Source organism: Pseudoliparis swirei, chromosome 4 (assembly GCF_029220125.1).
Source record: "Pseudoliparis swirei isolate HS2019 ecotype Mariana Trench chromosome 4, NWPU_hadal_v1, whole genome shotgun sequence".
NCBI lineage: Eukaryota > Metazoa > Chordata > Actinopteri > Perciformes > Liparidae > Pseudoliparis > Pseudoliparis swirei.
Window position 1 is genome coordinate 14,380,360 of NC_079391.1, and position 18,807 is coordinate 14,399,166.

The 18,807-nt window shown below is 40.8% G+C and overlaps 1 protein-coding gene across 1 annotated transcript; it reads left to right on the plus strand.

Moving 5' to 3' along the window:
* Window positions 1-1,427: 1,427 nt before the first annotated feature.
* slc17a6b (solute carrier family 17 member 6b) lies at window positions 1,428-11,887 on the plus strand. Its single transcript, XM_056412523.1, has 12 exons — window positions 1,428-1,501; window positions 2,896-3,151; window positions 4,041-4,159; window positions 5,762-5,876; window positions 7,216-7,303; window positions 7,412-7,498; window positions 7,994-8,136; window positions 8,303-8,452; window positions 9,143-9,275; window positions 9,639-9,749; window positions 10,599-10,726; window positions 11,546-11,887. Exons 1-12 carry the CDS (start codon window positions 1,428-1,430, stop codon window positions 11,885-11,887), a joined length of 1,746 nt encoding a protein of 581 aa, XP_056268498.1.
* Window positions 11,888-18,807: the final 6,920 nt, after the last annotated feature.

Consider the following 18,807-nt stretch of genomic DNA (forward strand, 5'->3'; position numbering starts at 1 on the left):
GCAACTATAACCAAAAACACAGAGAGTGACCTTATGAAAAACTAAATTATAATATATATTAATAGATTGAGCAACGCACATAATCTGCAGGATTATGAGAGAAAGCTGCTGTGTCGCGTGTGACCACATGATGGTGTCCAATACCAACAAATGGCAAGAAGGAAGAATCGCTTTTCTCTTTTTTCCCCCTCTGATCGCACATTTATATCTTAGAAGTATTTTTTGTATTATAATCATTATTGTTATTATGACTATTGTTTTAAGTTGTATTGTTATTTGTATGAATATAATCATTATTATATTAATTATTATCATTATTGTGCATTAGCAATTTGGTCTGCAGAGATGACATAAGCTTAAAAATCTCATTATATATATATATATAAATGCTTCCAAAATTGTGTGCATGCTTTGGTGGGAAAATGTGGTTGTCGGAGGGATGAATTATTGATGAATTCCTAGCACGTTGAGAAGAGGAGCATGTTGGGGGGGGAAATCCAATTTGGTTTCCATAGCACCGCCCTCGGGAAAGCTGCAGCTTTCATAAATGGGGTGTCCTTGTTTTTTAAATTTGTTTTATATATTCATACTTTTACGCATACAAAAACGCAAAATGACGATATAGAATCCAAATATCTAAAATGTTAGCTTTTTACTGTAAATGTCATAATTTAGGCGCAGCTATAGTGAACGATTGAAAACATTTCCTCCTCTTTCCCTCCGTTAATTTATGAAATGGCAGATAGAAACAAACTTATATATGTATATATACATATATATATATATATGTATATATATTATAATAGTAATAATATTAGCATGTTATTTCTCGATTCTGGCCTTAACGTGTGCTGAGCAACTGGCCAGATGTTGGACGCGGAGCTGCTGTCGCTGACCTCGGTGCTGAACACGACGTCAGATGAACCTGCGCGCACCACAGGAGACACGATGCAGCCTCACTCCCTCTTTGATTTATTGAAGCTACTCCAAACACCCACTTCTGCTTTCTAAACTTTGAGCTCTTTTAGTTTGCCGTTCATTCTCTCTCTCTCTCTTTCACTCTCTCTTATTTTTATTCTGGACAAATCCAAAGCCGATCAACGACGCTGGCTAACAGTTTCTCTCCTATTCGTGCTCCGTCGTGATGGCAGCTGGCGCGGCTACTGTACGCCAGGCAGGAGGGGGTGTGGTGGTGGATGGAGGCGCACAGGTCGTTTGATTCCTCCTCTCTGCTCGCTTTGGCGCTTTCATTGTGAAAATTAGACTCGTCGTTTAAATAGTCACCTCCCTGGACTCAGATTTATCACAACTTCGTTTGTTGATTTCCGAGTAGCCGCTGCAGTCGGCCATCCTGCGCCGTAACATGACGATTAAGCATTAAAGAAAAAATAGTGAGAAATATATAGGCCGAGACATAAAAACTGGATATGGAGTCAGTAAAGACGAGAGCTACGGCGGGGGTGAAGGAATTTGCAGGGAAGACCCTGGGTCATATGTACAGGTAAGGACAGGCGTTGTTTGTTTTTTGTATTGGCACGCGCCAATTTCCTCGAGGTGAAGTCTGATTATTTGCATACGTGTTTTTAACCAGACACGATGGTGTGTTGATGTGCAGGTCACCCTAACTGTTTTACAACTTACAGGGATCTCTAGTCACGCCTCTAGAAGTGTGGGGAACATGATGCAATCAAATGTGTGTGTGTGTGTGTGTGTGTGTGTGTGTGTGTGCGCGCGCACTGATGACAGGGGGTTTGGGTGTACCTATAGAAGCCACTGATAGAGAGCGTGCACGCAGCCAGTTCGCCTTGATACAGGCGGGTACGAGCATTATCGGTTACACAACGTGAAGGCGACGCGCACATTTTAGGGGATTCATGAATAATTTGTAATGCATTTCTTATCATATTTTAAAACCAGTGACGCATAATGATACACCTTTGGAATGTGTCTGAAATGAATAAATAAAAGGGTTACATGGGGTTTATTTAAAATAGTGTGCTCTTCTTTTTAATATCAATCTGGAGTATTCATATATTCTTATGTTTTACAATCTAAAGTAGAAATACAGTAAAGTCGCATGTAAATAAATTATGGTTTCAATGTCCGTTTAGAAAAGCTCAGTTCTTCATTTCCAAGGCCTTTGATTTCACTGCAAGTCGCAAGGAATCGAATAAAATGCAAATCGATGGAGTCTGCAGACTCCATCGATTTGCATTTTATTCGATTCCTTTTCATTAATTAGTTCTGTTGCTTTTCATCCGTTTGCAGGCACACGCATTTAAAGCTTTCGGTTTTGTTTTTATTTAATTTTTTGTATCGTTTTGCGGCATGCTTGTGGACGAACAACGTGTTAAATGTGACTTTCACGGAGAAAAAAAAGGGGACTTTGAGGAATGCCCCCAGACGTGTCTGGAGGCTGGCGCTGCTGCTCGGTCCTGTGCATGCTAATGAGTGTGGAAGTGAGTGGGCTGCTGCAATGCGGTACAGTCAGGGACATGTTCACCTGGTCGCAGATCTGCAGGCCAAGTCTGTTTTGTTTTCCTCTTCGTTATGTTTTCCTATGTGCAAATAGAGGAAACGTGTTGTGCTTTCAATTGGCTGTTCGTGTCTGATGAGTCCTCTGACTTGAAGCTCACACATTTGACGCTGATTATTGTGTGACAGAATAAAATACAATATGGATATCTTCACTGACATGACACAATTAATCTCAGACAGGCACCCAAACCACTGACAACCCATGTCTATAATCAAGTATTATTCTCACAAGTGGAAGAAGGAACAAGGCCTCCCGAGAAATATTTCCCATTACGGGATATGTGTTCTAGGGTGCATCACGTCGTACGATCAGGGGGCACTCCCACACTAACACACTGTCCTGCCTGGCTGTTGCAGGGTGATGGAGAAGAAACAGAAAACCGGGGAGGTGATCGAGCTCACGGAGGATGGGCGGCCCCGGGAGGCCGCGCAGAAGAAGCCCCCGCTGTGCGACTGCCGCTGCTTCGGTCTGCCCCGCCGCTACATCATCGCCATGATGAGCGGCCTGGGCTTCTGCATCTCCTTCGGCATCCGGTGTAACCTGGGCGTGGCCATAGTGGGCATGGTCAACAACAGCACCATCCACCTGAAAGACAAGATCATCATCACAGAGGTGTGGCAACGGCTGCGCGCACTCATGACGTACAGGCAACGTGACCGCGCGCCTCAAGACACAAGACACCTGCCTCTTATTTAATCAAGAAACTAAAGGACAGAAAAGGAAATAATAATTCCTCCACACATGATTTACTAAATATGTTCCGCCTATAGGGGCATATTCCGCCATAAATTCCCTTTAATAGCCAAGAATCCCCAATAATCACGGCTGATGAGCACAGTGGATATATGTGGAAAACCTTTCGAACGATATTTTAATACAAGACTAACAGGTTAAAGATGCTTCCCATTTTTTATAATTTCAACTAGCCTTGAAAGTTGACTTTCTATGTTTCTGTATAATACATTTTGGGATGCAACATTTAAAGTATCAAATGTGTGTGGAAAGTCCATCTCATGAAACCGAGTATGTTAACAACCCATGACGTTATTCTGAACTCTTGACAGTATTTATTTACATAAATAAGTTCAAAGACATATATTAGCTATACATATATCGAAATAAGTTTGAAAAACCAAATTCACAAGAACATATAGATATTTAGGTATATTTAAATATTATTTTGTTGTTTTTGCGTTTTAGACAAATATTAACCGAAACATCGCTGCCTAATTACATCTGACACCCAGCCACGTCCACATATATTCTCCATAATTTCTCTTTCACAATGCAGGACGCATGCATGGTCTGATGCCAAGATAATTTTAATATGATCGAAATAACCCTTTGCAGGCCTTTAATAAACAGGCCTGGATTGAGATCAATCCATTCTGAGAACATGGTTCGTTTCTTTCTTGACCCCTTATTCATCAACAGAGCCAATTCAAGAAAATGCAGCGTCATTGCTTTTTTTCACGAGTTTTTGTTTCATATTATCTTCCAGAAAGCCAAGTTCAACTGGGATCCAGAGACGGTGGGACTGATTCACGGATCCTTTTTCTGGGGCTATATTGTGACGCAAATCCCGGGAGGATATATATGCTCCAGGCTGGCAGCAAACAGGTAGGGCAGTCCTCCTGGGGAAATACCATAATTACAACACAGTGACAGTCATTTTTCAGATTGTATATATTTTTATTATTACCATTTTGTTGCCAATTAATCAAAAAGGCTGAACAGTTGGTGGCACTCTTCCTTCGTCTCACTCTCATTATTTATTGTCTATTATCTCGAAAATAAAGAGGAAACGAAAATGAACACATGTGGGGACTGGAATAAATCCAGACAATACAAAAAAAGAAGACAACCAAGGCTAGACGTGAGGACAAAAAATGGCGTCTTGCCTGAACTATGAATTGGTTAAAGAATTCACTCCAGACTGTCTCACAGCATACAGGCAGCAGGCAGCAGACGGTCAGCTGCTCTGAAGCGATGAAGAGCTGCAGCGAGGCACCGGGCTGGCAGGCCCGCAGCTCCTGGTGTCAGGGCGCCCTGCCACCTGTTAATGAAATCCCAAGGGGGGGGGGGAGGGGGGGCTCTCTCAGGGCACCGAGACCAGCCCCTGTCTTGTTGCCAAAGGCTTTAATTCATGCGTCATCATATTATTACAAACACTATAGGCCATAACAGCAATACAACGTTTTTAGCATTTTAATATTGATATAGGCCTACACTCTTGTCAATTGGTAACACCATGAAGGCATGGTTCTAAATATATGTTTTACAAATCTAGAACGCGCTAAATTAACGTTTAGGTCTATAAATTAAAAGGCAAAAAATAGCCTAATATTGACAGACACTATTTTTTTTTAAAGGGTCCAGTATGTATATAACAAATACTATGATATGGAATAAGTTGCCCCATCGCTCGCTTGTGTTTTACGTTTTCATTCCGCTCCTCGTCCTGTTGATTGACACGAGGATGTAATCGAATCAATTTGTCTCGTGCCCAACAGTCGTCTCCACCGGATTAGGATTGGCCCCCCGGGCAGATGAGAGGGGCGGGGAAACGTGACAGAAATGAGAAATAGCTCCGTAGGTGCATGTTAATTTAACAACTGACTGCAGACAGCCTCATCTTGTTCGATAATTAGGAGAGTCATTATCCGCAAATGTTCAGTGCTCAATACATATTCTGTTTGCATCTATGGCGATGTAAAAGTAAAATTAAATGACATTTCAAATAAAAAATAAATTTCTTGAAACAGTCGGCCTACCGATGTAAAAAGGGTTGCTAGGCGACATGTGCGCATTGAGGTGACCGTTAACGGGGCGTTGCTGCTTAAAATATTATTTTTTTCGGACGTCAGAGGAGCGCGAGCCATTCAGAGACGAGGACACGACGAACATCGATTGGTGATGAATGATGCGGCTTTGAGCTATAGAGGCGTTTACATGCGACAGATATGTGTCCACAATAAACACCGATACTTTTAATGACCTTTCAGGTAGAATATATAAGTTATGCATTTGCTATGGCTGTTTATTATATACGATATGATAAGAGTGGTAATATTATCCTAAAAAAGATAAAGGTATATTTCATCATGCAACATTTCAATACTCTGCTCATGGTACAGAGTTCAATGCCATTCATTGAGTTTAATATAAATAATTATTATATTTATGAAATGCTACATTTAAAATACATCTTATACTTTGCAGGGTGTTTGGTTTAGCCATTGTGCTAACCTCGATCCTCAACATGTTCATTCCCTCGGCTGCCCGAGTCCACTATGGGTGTGTCATCTTTGTCAGGATATTACAAGGGCTGGTGGAGGTAAGAGTTTATATCTAAAGGTGCATTACAACAGTTTAATTATGTCTTACATTTAATACAAATCGTGGATAGATTTACAAATAAAATTCAGCCCTAAAACGATTCTCATAGAACACAGAGGTTTCACATGTCGGGTTGATTTACTGTTATTGTGGCTATACTGAGGATTTGCAATAATACACAACACAAAGGGGCTCCCTGCAGACGTTACTCCAGGAGAAAGCAGGAAAGACTGGATTTGAAACCAGACGTAATGTGAGAGCTGTATTGATCCAGTTCACAGCCGAGTGTTTAGTCCAGCTTCTTATTTAGCTGTCACACATTGTATCGTGGAAACACAACAGCAAAGTGCTGCTATGCAAATTAAAATGCTTATCGGCAAAAGTACATCGGTCCCCTGGCTTCTATCGTGAAATATGACACCCAGATATCGGCATGCTGTCCTACAGTTGATGTTGTGAATAAGTTAGAATGCTAAACATTGGCAGCTGATGCCACGGGTCTTAAATACACAAACATTACACACACGTAATCACATGTAAAAATTAAGTTGTTTGTAAAAATGGGATATTTTCCATTCCATGACAGTGTTTTTAGACAAAACGTATTAAATGCTGAGTCATGATGGTGGATTGTAGCCTTGCATCATACAGCCTGTTACAGCACATCTTTGTTGAAGGCTAACTTATAGATTTTAAAGGTTTTGTGGAGAATACGTAATTATACAGAAATGTAATATTATAACGCACTGCACTGCTCTCTTTAGGAAGTATGTTTTGTATTTTACGTTTGTTCAGATTAGTGCCTGATGAACATTTAATATGCAGAGCTGCTTCGCTCCATGCACAGCTCATCAATGTGTTCATGTTAATTAAAGGGTGACAATATTAAATTATTCGAGTTAATACATCAGAATCTGTTGATTAATGTTCATATTGAAATAGAAGCTGCCTCTTAGATTGTTGGTAATTCCTGAACTCAAATAATCCAGAAATACAATTTCTGTGAAGCATGACAATGTGTTTATGTTTGAAAAGGACATCATACTTATGTTTCTATTTATTTTAAGATCCCTATTTACTGGTGCAATATCGTATGGAATCCATCCCAAATGGATGCTAACTAATTCCTGTAATTAGTTTATTATAAAAAAAACGTACATCTATTTTAACCAAATGCCGAAAAATGTCCTACATGGACAATTGATCACTCTCACTGAATAAATACATTTCCAAAACAAACTGAGTATCAGGAGTGCTGAAATGATAAACTGAAGAATCTGGAGTTGCAGTCTGCTGTTTCTCCATGAACACACACTGTCTGTGTGTGGCGTGTTTAGGGAGTGACCTACCCGGCATGTCATGGCATCTGGAGTAAGTGGGCGCCTCCGCTGGAGAGGAGTCGACTGGCCACCCTCTCATTCTGTGGTAAATACTCATTTCTCAGCTTCTCCTATTGACATTAAGACATTGGATGACTAAATGATGTGTTGCATATTGCCGTATGGTGGTTAAGAAGTCTGACTTGACTCCCAGGATCTTATGCTGGTGCTGTGATAGCCATGCCCCTGGCTGGGATCCTGGTTCAGTATTCAGGCTGGTACTCTGTGTTCTACATCTATGGTAAGATGGATCAATGCATGTGATGTGTGTGTGTGTGTGTGTGTGTGTGTGTGTGTGTGTGTGTGTGTGTGTGTGTGTGTGTGTAAGAGTGTGTGTGTGTCTCATTCCACAAAAAAATACGAGATGAAGTCAAATTCATTCATTAATGTAATTAAATAGATATAAATATGTGGGTATGTGGAAAGTGTGTGGCTGATTGAAACCTTGAGAGTTTGACACTCAGTGAATGTCAAATGGATTTATCCAGGCCGACTGCATGCATATTGATTCCCCCCCCCATAATGTTTTGGTGTGTCAATAAATCCCCCCCCCCCACCCACACCCCCTGTTCTGTTTCTCACTGGACTGGACACAGTTATCTCTCCTCCCTGGGTTTTATTCTCTCTGGAAAGATCAGACTCTATGTGTGTACCTATTGCTGAGGTCAAAATTGTCTGCAGCACTTTGTCTGTAATGGTCTGAATTTCTGACATGTTTTCTATCTGTGATGTGCAGGATGCTTTGGCATCTTTTGGTATGTGTTCTGGGTCCTTGTATCTTACGAGAGCCCTGCTGAACATCCTACCATCACTGAGGAGGAACGCACCTACATCGAGGAGAGCATTGGAGAGAGCGTCCAGCTATCCGGCCCTGCCGAGGTAACGGCCGAGACAATGAATATCATTTCATCCACCCAGCCCTCTTTGTTCTCAACCCTTCTTGTTGTACGGGGAACTAGAAGTACAGTTATTCCATTTCCATCACCCTTTGTCTTTTGTCGTGGAGACAGTATCAAACACAATCCTTTGTGATGATCTATTGCAGAAATTCAAGACCCCCTGGAAGAAGTTCTTCACCTCTATGCCCGTCTATGCAATCATTGTGGCCAACTTCTGCAGGAGCTGGACGTTTTACCTGCTGCTGATCAGCCAGCCTGCATACTTTGAGGAAGTCTTTGGATTTGAGATAAGCAAGGTGAGTTGACGATACGAGTCAGTGGACACGTTGGAGCATGTATTGAGTGATCGATGAATGACGGATTCACACTGGAAATAATCCCTCAACACTCGTGCCAAACGTTGAGCATGTGACACGATGCTCTTGGAATGATTCGTTATCAAAATCAATGTCACCAACTGAACTGGTGGCCTGTGGTCCTTTGTAACTGACACATTACATAACAAGGCAGCTTTGGTTCAATGAGATAAAAACATACAAAGTAACTGCTATCACAAATCATTTCATGAAGCAACATTCAAAGTTGAAGGTTTGTGGAAAACATCTCTAGTTGTAAGTAATTAACAACCTGTAATCCCACGCTGCTGTTGACCATAAAGTGCACTACATTTACCCACTTTATATGTTCGACCAAACAAATGAAATGTGTTCACTATAATGCCCTCAAAATTCAGACAGTGGAGAAAAAAAAGTAGTGGAAGTAGTGTCCAAGGCAACAATCTTACGATGCTATTTGCCACAATTTTTCTTTTGAAGATTTGAAAAAGCTCATGAGCCATGATTATTCGGGACCACATTCTGTTTCTCTTGTGTGGTGACTGTGCCGGCCGGGGATGAAACTAAATGCTGATGTATTTACTCAAAAAGGCATCATGAATGTATCGATCGCGTTGCCTGAATTGGTGGATTTTCTGCTTGTGCTTGCAGGTCGGCATGCTGTCCGCGCTGCCACATTTGGTAATGACCATCATTGTGCCCATCGGCGGCCAGCTGGCCGACTACCTACGCAGCAACAACATTTTGACGACTACCACTGTCAGGAAAATCATGAACTGTGGAGGTGAGAAGTCGGAACTGAGGATGAAATATCATTTTCCACACCTCTCTGCTCAGATACCGGGTGTCACTTCACGGTGTTAGATCCATACTGCTCTTTTTTGTGTTGCTCTTCACTGCCAGAGAAGAGATAGTTGTGTTTATATATTTTTCTGTTCAATACTTAGTTGACTCGTTGATTGGTGCTGTGCATTGATTTCATATCTGTCACTTGGGTAATTGAGTGCAGGCCATATATCATGATTAATTCAATTGGCACCACAATGTCCAACAGCCTGAGGGCTTTGTGTGTTTCTGTCTGTGTGTGTGTTTGTGTGTGTGTGTTTGTGTGTGTGTGTGTGTGTGACCTGCTGTGTATCTCTGTTAGGATTTGGCATGGAGGCCACATTGCTGCTGGTGGTGGGATATTCCCAGAGCAAAGGGGTGGCCATCTCCTTCCTGGTACTGGCAGTGGGCTTCAGTGGATTTGCTATATCAGGTTAGTACGTCAAACACACTTTCTGCTCAATCAGAATGTCCTTTATGTACAATTTAGTGTACGGTATACTACATATACAATATGTGGGATGTTTTACTGGGACTATTATAATGTGTGTAGCATTCACAAAAGAAGGGCCAATGAGGCTAGAAGCCACATTTGAAGTGACAAAATGTGAAACACATGGGAAAATAATTCCGTTCACAACAATTTCTGTTTGGTATTACTGTTCTGTTTCTTGACATTATGATTTTTAAGATAGGTCAGTGCTTTGTAACAAAAGGTAACAATGGAATTCAAAAGTCTCGATAAATGAAAATATTTTGTTCTTGCTGAGCATTAAATAGAAGATTGATATTTTCACATGATAGAGTAGAACACATTTTAACTGAAGAGCAAAAAGGACCTTTCAGCATTCTTCAGCGACTGATTCAACAGATCTTTTCATGTTGATGCTCCGGTCTGTGACTGTGTGCAAAATCAGTTTCTTGCCCGTTGTTCTTGAGCTTTCTCTTGGAGTGTTTAATAATTCAGTGCTAGCTAGCTGTCTCGGGGGGTTTGCCAGGCAGGCAGCGTGAGGCAGATCGCGAGGACACTTACTCATTCAGCCAGTCACAGTGGGGGAGGAGCAGAACGTGTGGCGGGTTACTGTCTATTTCTGCAATAAGGTGGTCACCATTTGGGCTACTTATCTACCATCTACCATCGTGTCCAGCTTCGGCTTTGATACAGTCACAGTGGTTTTCCTAAATGAGGCATTTTAATCTGGTTGTCTGGTCATGTCATAATGTAAAAAGATAAACATGTATCTCAAATGAATGTGTTGCTTTTTTGTTGTTGCTGCATCAGGCTTTAATGTCAATCATCTGGACATTGCTCCGCGCTACGCCAGTATTCTAATGGGAATCTCTAATGGTGTGGGTACTCTGTCTGGGATGGTGTGCCCAATGATAGTTGGTACTATGACAAAGAACAAGGTAAGAGCTTCTCCATTCAGCCACCAAAATGGCACAAATTTAGATCCACTCATTTTATGCATGCAGGTCATCTTAACGGTGTTAATGACCTAGATTAGTCCGAGACACTCAAAGTCTTCCTATTTAGCATTACACAGCAGTAAATACAGTGAACATTTAATTAACTGTCTGTAACAAACTATATTGCAGCTGCAAGCATGGATGTATGAATGCTTATAATGTATTGTAAAATATAGTTGCAATGACATTAATACTGTCGAGACTCTATTTAAAACATGTCTTCGTACGATAAATTAAGATTGCTTTCTACTGAAGACATAATGGTTTTCTGACATACAGTCACAGTTTGGACTACTTGACTCAGAGCCCCACACAACACTCTTTGATTAGTGGTACCTGGAAAGTAAATGTATGAAAGTATGTACATTATATGATGTTCATATGGAGTCAAATATTGAAAGTGAAATATTCAAGACTCAATGTTTAATTTATGTCTGCACCACCTTATTACAGGGAAATACTACAGATTCACAAAACACACATTTCACATTTCTCAGAGGTAGATTGTGCAATTTCAGCTGCAAATCAACACACATTTGACAGCTGGTGAGAACTTGCAGCAACAGGGTCATATTCACTATGTTAGTGGTAATGAAAGAACAATGTATTTTTAATATTCAACAACAATGTGTTTTGCACACAGACACTACTTGGAAGTCAGATCTTTTCATTGTCGGCTTGAGTTATTTTAAAATAAGATGAACATAAGAAAATGTCCATGCTGTTCATATCAACTTTTGTGTTTGCGTCCCTCTTCAGACTCGAGAGGAGTGGCAGTCGGTGTTCCTGATTGCCTCCATGGTGCATTATGGGGGGGTGATCTTCTATGGGATCTTTGCGTCGGGAGAAAAACAACCGTGGGCCGACCCAGAACTGACCAGCGAGGAGAAGTGTGGCTTCATAGACGAGGACGAGCTGGCAGAAGAGACGGGCGACATCACCCAAAGTCACGGGGCCTTCGGCGGTCAGGCTAAGTCATACGGTGCAACCACGCAGGTGAATGGAGGCTGGGCTTCAGGCTGGGAGAAGACAGAGGAGTATGTCCAGGAAAACGCACAGGCAGGAGGCTATGGATACAGGAAGGATGAGGGATACTCCTAGACCCAAACACACATTCACAAACGAGTAGACTTATTTCCTTGAATGTGCATCAGTTTAGTCCAAAAAATATCAACCAATGAGTAACAAGAAAAATTACAATCTGTCATTGTATCGTTTGCACACATTCAAAAATATATATATATATTTTTTAAGTTTCAACTTAATGTTCAAATTTCTAAAGTGTGTACACAATTCAAAGATATTGGATTACTAGAGATGTAACACATATCAAATTGGCAGTCTGTAAATGTATTATTATGCATACTGATAATAGATATATTCATTCGGAGTGAAATTGTGTCTAAATGTCAACGTTTCTATCCCATCAGCCGAGGCTTCATGATCACACTGAAGCCAGTAGGGTTACATAGGGGCTGCCCATCAGCGTGCCAACCCCTTATTTATCAATTTAACTGTAACAGTACAACGTTGTACAAGCCAGCCATTACAATGTATAGATCTGTCCCTCCACAGCGTGGTGAACAGAAACTAAACCCTCTGTTGAAATAGATTGTACTGTATCTCTCTGCACTCAGAGTAGTGTGTTCTTTTAATGCACAATATTATGTTTTTTTGTTTTCTTATCACTGGCTTATGTGTGTGTAACAGTCCTTAATATGTAAGTGAGCTTGTTTAGAGATTTGAGTGGTATAATGACTCGTGATGACCGTTTGGTTACACTTTCATGTAAGGTTAAAAAAAAGAAAATGTCTGTCTCATGTGTGTTACATGTGATCCATTTGGTGACACGGTATCTCTGCAGATAAACATTTAGATTTTATCAATTTTAATCCATCACATCTCAGCAGTGTAGTGCAGGAGTAAAGCCATCCTCATTATTATACTCACCATAACTGTCAAAAGTCTAGTTGCACCGAAGCATTGTTGAAAGAGTTGTCTCAATGAAAACATAAATGACAGAGATAACTAGTGAGTAAAAGATGTATAAGAGTTTATCGATTACTTTCGGAGATTCACACTAATATTTGACTGTCGAAAGGAGTTGTGCAATGCAAAGAGTTTAGGAAAGTACAGATGAATCAAAATCAGTATGAGGGTCTTACTTTATTAGAGCAGCAAACCTAAGAATCTTAAATGAGTACAAGACAAAAAATAATAGTTGAAAGGGTTTGAAATATATGTATATGATCAAATGGATAAGAGAGTCATTTAAATGTTAAAACCAAGTATTTTAGCTATGACATCACATATTATGAGTAAAAAAGCAACAATCAAAGTACAGAGAAATAAATCTATCATGTGAAAGAATCACAACTGTTGGAACTTTAGCAGAAAGTTGAGAGTGCATGTATGATCCCATCATTTTTAGGGGAACGCGATGTGATCCTACATCTCTTCTTTGAAGCCTTTGAAACTGAAAGGAGAAGAGTTTGAAATGTCAAATGACATTATAGAAGTAAACAAGTATGAACATGTTTACATGAATCTGTACTTTGCATAGAGTTCACCATAAAAGGAGATTTCTTTCACAGGATAGAATTGAGATGAATAATGTAATAATGACAAGTCTTTATGTTGAGTCTGGTAATGAAAAGTGTTTTAGGCTCCTGAAGAGAAAGAACAAGCGCACACACAGTCCAGAATCAGTTCTGCCTTCATTCTGCCCTCACGCAGACAAAGTGACGGGGAACACTTATGTTTCATTTGTCTGTGGAGACCTTAAGTCAGCACTTCACAATATAGATGTGTGTGGATGTGTATTTATGCATGGAACAAAGTGCAATTTGTGGTGTGTCCTTTTCTATGTTTCCTTTTATTTCAAACTTATTTGTATTTCTCACAGAAACTGTTACTGATGCTTCAATTTCTTTGCACAATCAACCAAAGGTGAAAAGCAGAGCTGGGTTTTAGCTGGAAGTCAAATATGTTTTGAGGAAGTACCAACCATCAGCAGCGAGGTTCCAGCGTTTGGACCCACAGCGTGCAGGTGGCACCAAAACATTACTCAGTGTACAAAGCAATAAATCCATATTAACAGTTCTGGTAAAAACGTCATGAACAGTCATTATGTAACCGTTTTTTATGCATTTGTGTAAGAGTCAATATAGAACTAAAGAGAAAATAACATAGAAATATATGTATGACAAATATAGTAATAGAGTCCAACACAAACGTCTCTGAAACAGGGAAGAGTTTGTGACGGGGCTGCTCACCAGATGAGAATGATAAAAAGAGGTCCGTCTGAGAGGCGGACACTCTTTTTCTTCATGTTTATGTTATTGTTTTGGTGTGTGCTGTGGTTTCTCTCTCTCTCTCTCTCTCTCTCCATTAATGTTCTTCATTCAGTGGACCCTTTTTGCCCTACTTAGCCATGTGCACCTCTTCTCTCCAGCTGTTCAACATTGTTCTCATTGTCCCAATATTCATCGACAGTAAGGATGAAATCTAAACAGATTCTACTTTTTTTTTAAATGACAAATGTGCAACCTGAAGTAGTTCAAACGTTTCCTGTTTCTGTGCCTCTGAAGTTATAGTGTGATTCTATGCCTTCTGTTCCTGTGTAAATTGAGAGGTTTGTTGGTGTCAAAATGAAATACTCTATATCATTTTTTATAAAAAATAACAAAAAATAACAATGCGTGTCTTTTGTATTTGTGTTGGCAACATAGGAGAACAAGTAATGAAAAAGTGTTGAAACACACAAACAAGGGTACATTTGCAATTTCTTTGCTTGATGATTGCAACATTTTCCATTTCGTATTCACACGTTGTTAATAACTCAGGTTGTTAAAACTGCAATATTGCACAATAACTGAAAAAGACAACTGTTCCTACAAATGCGGACACAGACCCACCAGTTCAACAGTGTTCAAATCCAAAGTGAATGTAATATGCTTATTATAATGGTGTTCATGTTGGGAAAGGGCTCTGTGAGGTTTTCAGCGAGGCAGGTCTGAGGACACCTCTGACTGTCGTCACTTGGGGCAGTTGTTGGTAATCAGTGGGTTGATTGTAGGTGAAAGTAAGAAGTCAACCATAAAACTAAAGGACTGTTCACACTGAATAAGAAGCTAAATGTTTTAGGTTTTTATTTTAACTTCTGTGACATTCATTATCACATGAACATGTTAATTCTCATCATAGGTTTCTGTGTTTAGAGAAAGTTCAGATAAACACTGTGTTGCCCTGCATTGTGTAGTAAACATCACAAATAAATGAGGGTGATGGGCCACTTTTATGGAGGATGTAACAATTCCATCCTTCAGACATGACTACCAAAGCCCATATTAGGTTAGAGCTTGTGTTAGAAAGACAAAACAAGCAGACCTAAAACTAAAACTGCTACTAGGGGCTGAAAACAACAGTTGGAGGTCAGAACATAAAAACATAAACATTTCACCAGAGGACAGAACGTGATCAAATTGTGGCTCAGGTGGAAACAAATACTGAAAAACGAGTGGACCCAAACTAGACTAAACAGGCTGATGTATATACTGCCAGACTGGTAAATGGGGAGCAGGTGGGCGGGGTTAGTCGGGTGACTGGGGTTGGTGTAACATTCTGATCTACAAGCAGATTAAAAGGCAATAAAGGGACCTGAGGATGTGGAAATGTGGCTGAAAGGAGGGACAGTGAGGCCAAATGGGCAATAAATCACACAACTGAGGCCGACATTGTGACAATTATATACTGTGACAAGCCAGAAATTCCCCACATATTATACACATTATTATTACTCACTGCAAGACACAGGAACATTAATATAGTGATGTCGAAGGAATGATCTTAGCTAAAACTTGAGTGGGTGAAAGCCTGATTTTGGTGTTTTCAGTAGTTTAGCTGCTCCACCAAGGCCACAGGAAGTGCTCAGTTAATGGCTGCCCTCCTTCCCCATCGGTGAAATCAATAGGGTCGGTCCCCAGTGTTCTGCTTCACCTATCGACTGTTCTAACCTCTTAATGGAGACGAGAGGGAGGAGGAGCACTCATCGAGCTATTTGGAGGTGTTATTTAGATTTAGGCGCTGATCCCCACCCACCTCCACCAACACAGCTTCAGCACACAACTTTCACAGATGACCATAAGAGGAGATACTGTACAACAAAAAATGTACACCTGAGTAGGGATACATCATCTGTATTCCCCAGTGAAGGCGAATACATTGCTATACACATATTTATTGTGACAAGAGAAAGATGTAAAACCTGAGAAAAATAAAAAATGTAAAAACCGATGAATCAAATATTGATAATCATATCAAATGAATCATAATACTTATTTTAGATGTCACACAAGAAATAGTCCAACACTGCTAAACTATCCCATTTAAAGTTTATAGAGTATATGTGCACCTGGAGTTTAACCTTCACGTCTGTCTTTAAAGTCATTTTGTGTTGGGTCCTGCACCGTGAAGAGCCGCTTTAGTGAAATGAAATTCAGACCACATTCTCTCTCCTAACGTCACTGACGTCAAACACCTCTGCAAGAGAATCTGTGAAAAGCCCAAGGTGACACAGAGATCAGTGTGTGATTGATGCACAACTTCTGGAACAGGGGATATTAAAAGCATGCTCTCTGTCCCTGTGATTGTGTGTGTGTGTGTGTGTGTGTGTGTGTGTGTGTGTGTGACTCTTGTCCCGACTCAGCCCATTGCTTTTGTTAATTTGACAGGCTCAATAAATGCGTCACCAGTCACCCCTAACTGGTGTTTTCTCAGAGTCAACCAGCCAGAACCGTCATCCCGTCCCGGTGCAAGTGAGGGAGGTGACCCATAACCCTTTGTGACAATCAATCTGTCTATTTGGCAAAAACCTGCCACTTCCTCACAGAAAAAGGTCAGAAAAAAGAGAAAACAAGGAAATATCAGCCTCGGTGTCTAGGTTATTGAAGTCTACGTGCAGAAACACGTCATCCGGCAACTCTTTAAAACATTCTGTTGGGTTTAAACTTTTCATCTGCATCATGTATATAAATATAGCTTGTGGGCGGGTGCGTCTGACAGCATGGATTCTAAATTGAGAGAATGCGTGCGCATATGTTCAGCATCTCAAATGGCTGTTCAAATGTGGGAGGGGGGCAGGTGCTGCTACAGTCTCAAGGGAGCAGAGGGGGTGTGAGTGAGAGGAGTGGAAGTGGATGCCAAAATCACTCTTTAATGACTTGGGGGCTGTGCTCACGTTGTACTTGGGCCCCTGAGAGCTATATGCTGCTCATAAATAAGGTCCTGATTTGCACATTGTGCCTCCAGCACCTCTGAGCGAGTCACAGGGTGATGAGAAAGTATATGTCTTTAGATAGAATATCGACTTAAGATCAAGCAGGAGACATAACATCAGTTATGACTGATTTAATACTAGGACTTATTCTCCTCATAGAATCATGAACAAAGAATTTACTGCTGCAATACTCTTTCTTTTTCCAAACCTCATACATTATTGAACATTTCCCCTCATTAGCATTTTTAGGAGTTGCTTCATTAAAATAGCTTACAAACAGAGAAATGTCTTTGTTTTGGGAGAAAAATAAATAAGGTATAACTTCATGCAGCCTCTCCTGTTTTCTGCAGTCACATACATCCAACACGTGAGCTGTCCATGGCGCTCTCATGAAGGATCGCTGCTATCACAACCGGGGGAGTGTCCACTGAGCCATACATAGATATGTAGAGTGCAGCATGGTATCATGGTATTCGAGATCCTGATCTATACCTCGCACTTCTACAAGAATGCTGGGTAACGACCCCCACACAACAGGCTCTGGATCGCTGCCGGTTGGCTCGGAATACAGCAGCAGGACCCTCCTCCTGCAAGACTCAGCAAGCATGATTGGTTGCACATGGAAGCCTTTAGCAGCATCACCACAGCTGGTATATATTTAGCTGGTCCTCACCATCACCCCCCCCCCCCCCAATCTCTGCCCCTAACACACATCCTCCCACCACCTTCTTGACAGGAAGTGCGTCATTGGCTTGTCTGGGGCGAGGCACTCCATAACAAAGTCAGAAACTCTCCTTCATCAGAGCTACTTCAAGAACACACACTTAGACACTTAGAAGACACATGCGTCTCTGTATGATACAAGATTATGTGATTACGTGAGCGGAGACGTCTGCAGATAGAATTGTGTAAAGTCACATGCAGACACAATAATAATCTTCTTTACTTCTTTATCTTCTCTTTTTCCACCTTCAATGCTGGACCGGTTTTAAAAGGAAGTGATTCCAATTGGAAATTGACAGACAGACAGAGAAAGAAAAATAATATTTTTCTTTCAAGAGAAATTCCCAGCACACTGTGTGTTCAAGGATTTGATCACACATTTCTGCGTTATTCTGAGTAAAACATCCATGCGATATCTTGGAAGGGGTGCAGGGAAGACATGAGGTAACAAGGCACTTGTTTAGTCCAGTCACAGGTCTGGCTTTCAGTGAAGCTCAAACAGAACATTTTAAATTGACCTTTTCATGACTCATTTCTTGGGTATTTTGCTTGGGTTTTGTACACAAACAAAACATTTTTTTTACCCTTTGAAGCAAAAAATGTCTTCCTTCTGCTACTCCTGTAGATATTTGGATAAAAGATAAAAACCATAAAGCAGAGTTTTGCAGCACACGTCGATACTAGATGATAAGAACATTAGGAGGAGGAAGGGAAGGGGAGGCATTTAATGCAGCTAAGGCACCTGGATTGAAGTGTGTGTGTGTGTGTGTGTGTGTGTGCATGAACATGCATATGTGTATGCCAATAGCTCCTTATTCAGCCTTGCCTCTTTATGCCCATCACCAGATGGGAGCTAGCGGTGTGTGTGCGTGTGCTTGTGTACGTGTGTTTTTGTGCGTGTGTGTGTTCGGTTAGGAGGGGGGTACTTCCCTAAACCCAAGGATCAGGCCTCCCTTTGTCCTCTTCCCTGTCACCGATGGCTTCACAGTGGGGTGACACACACACTCCAAATCTCATTAAA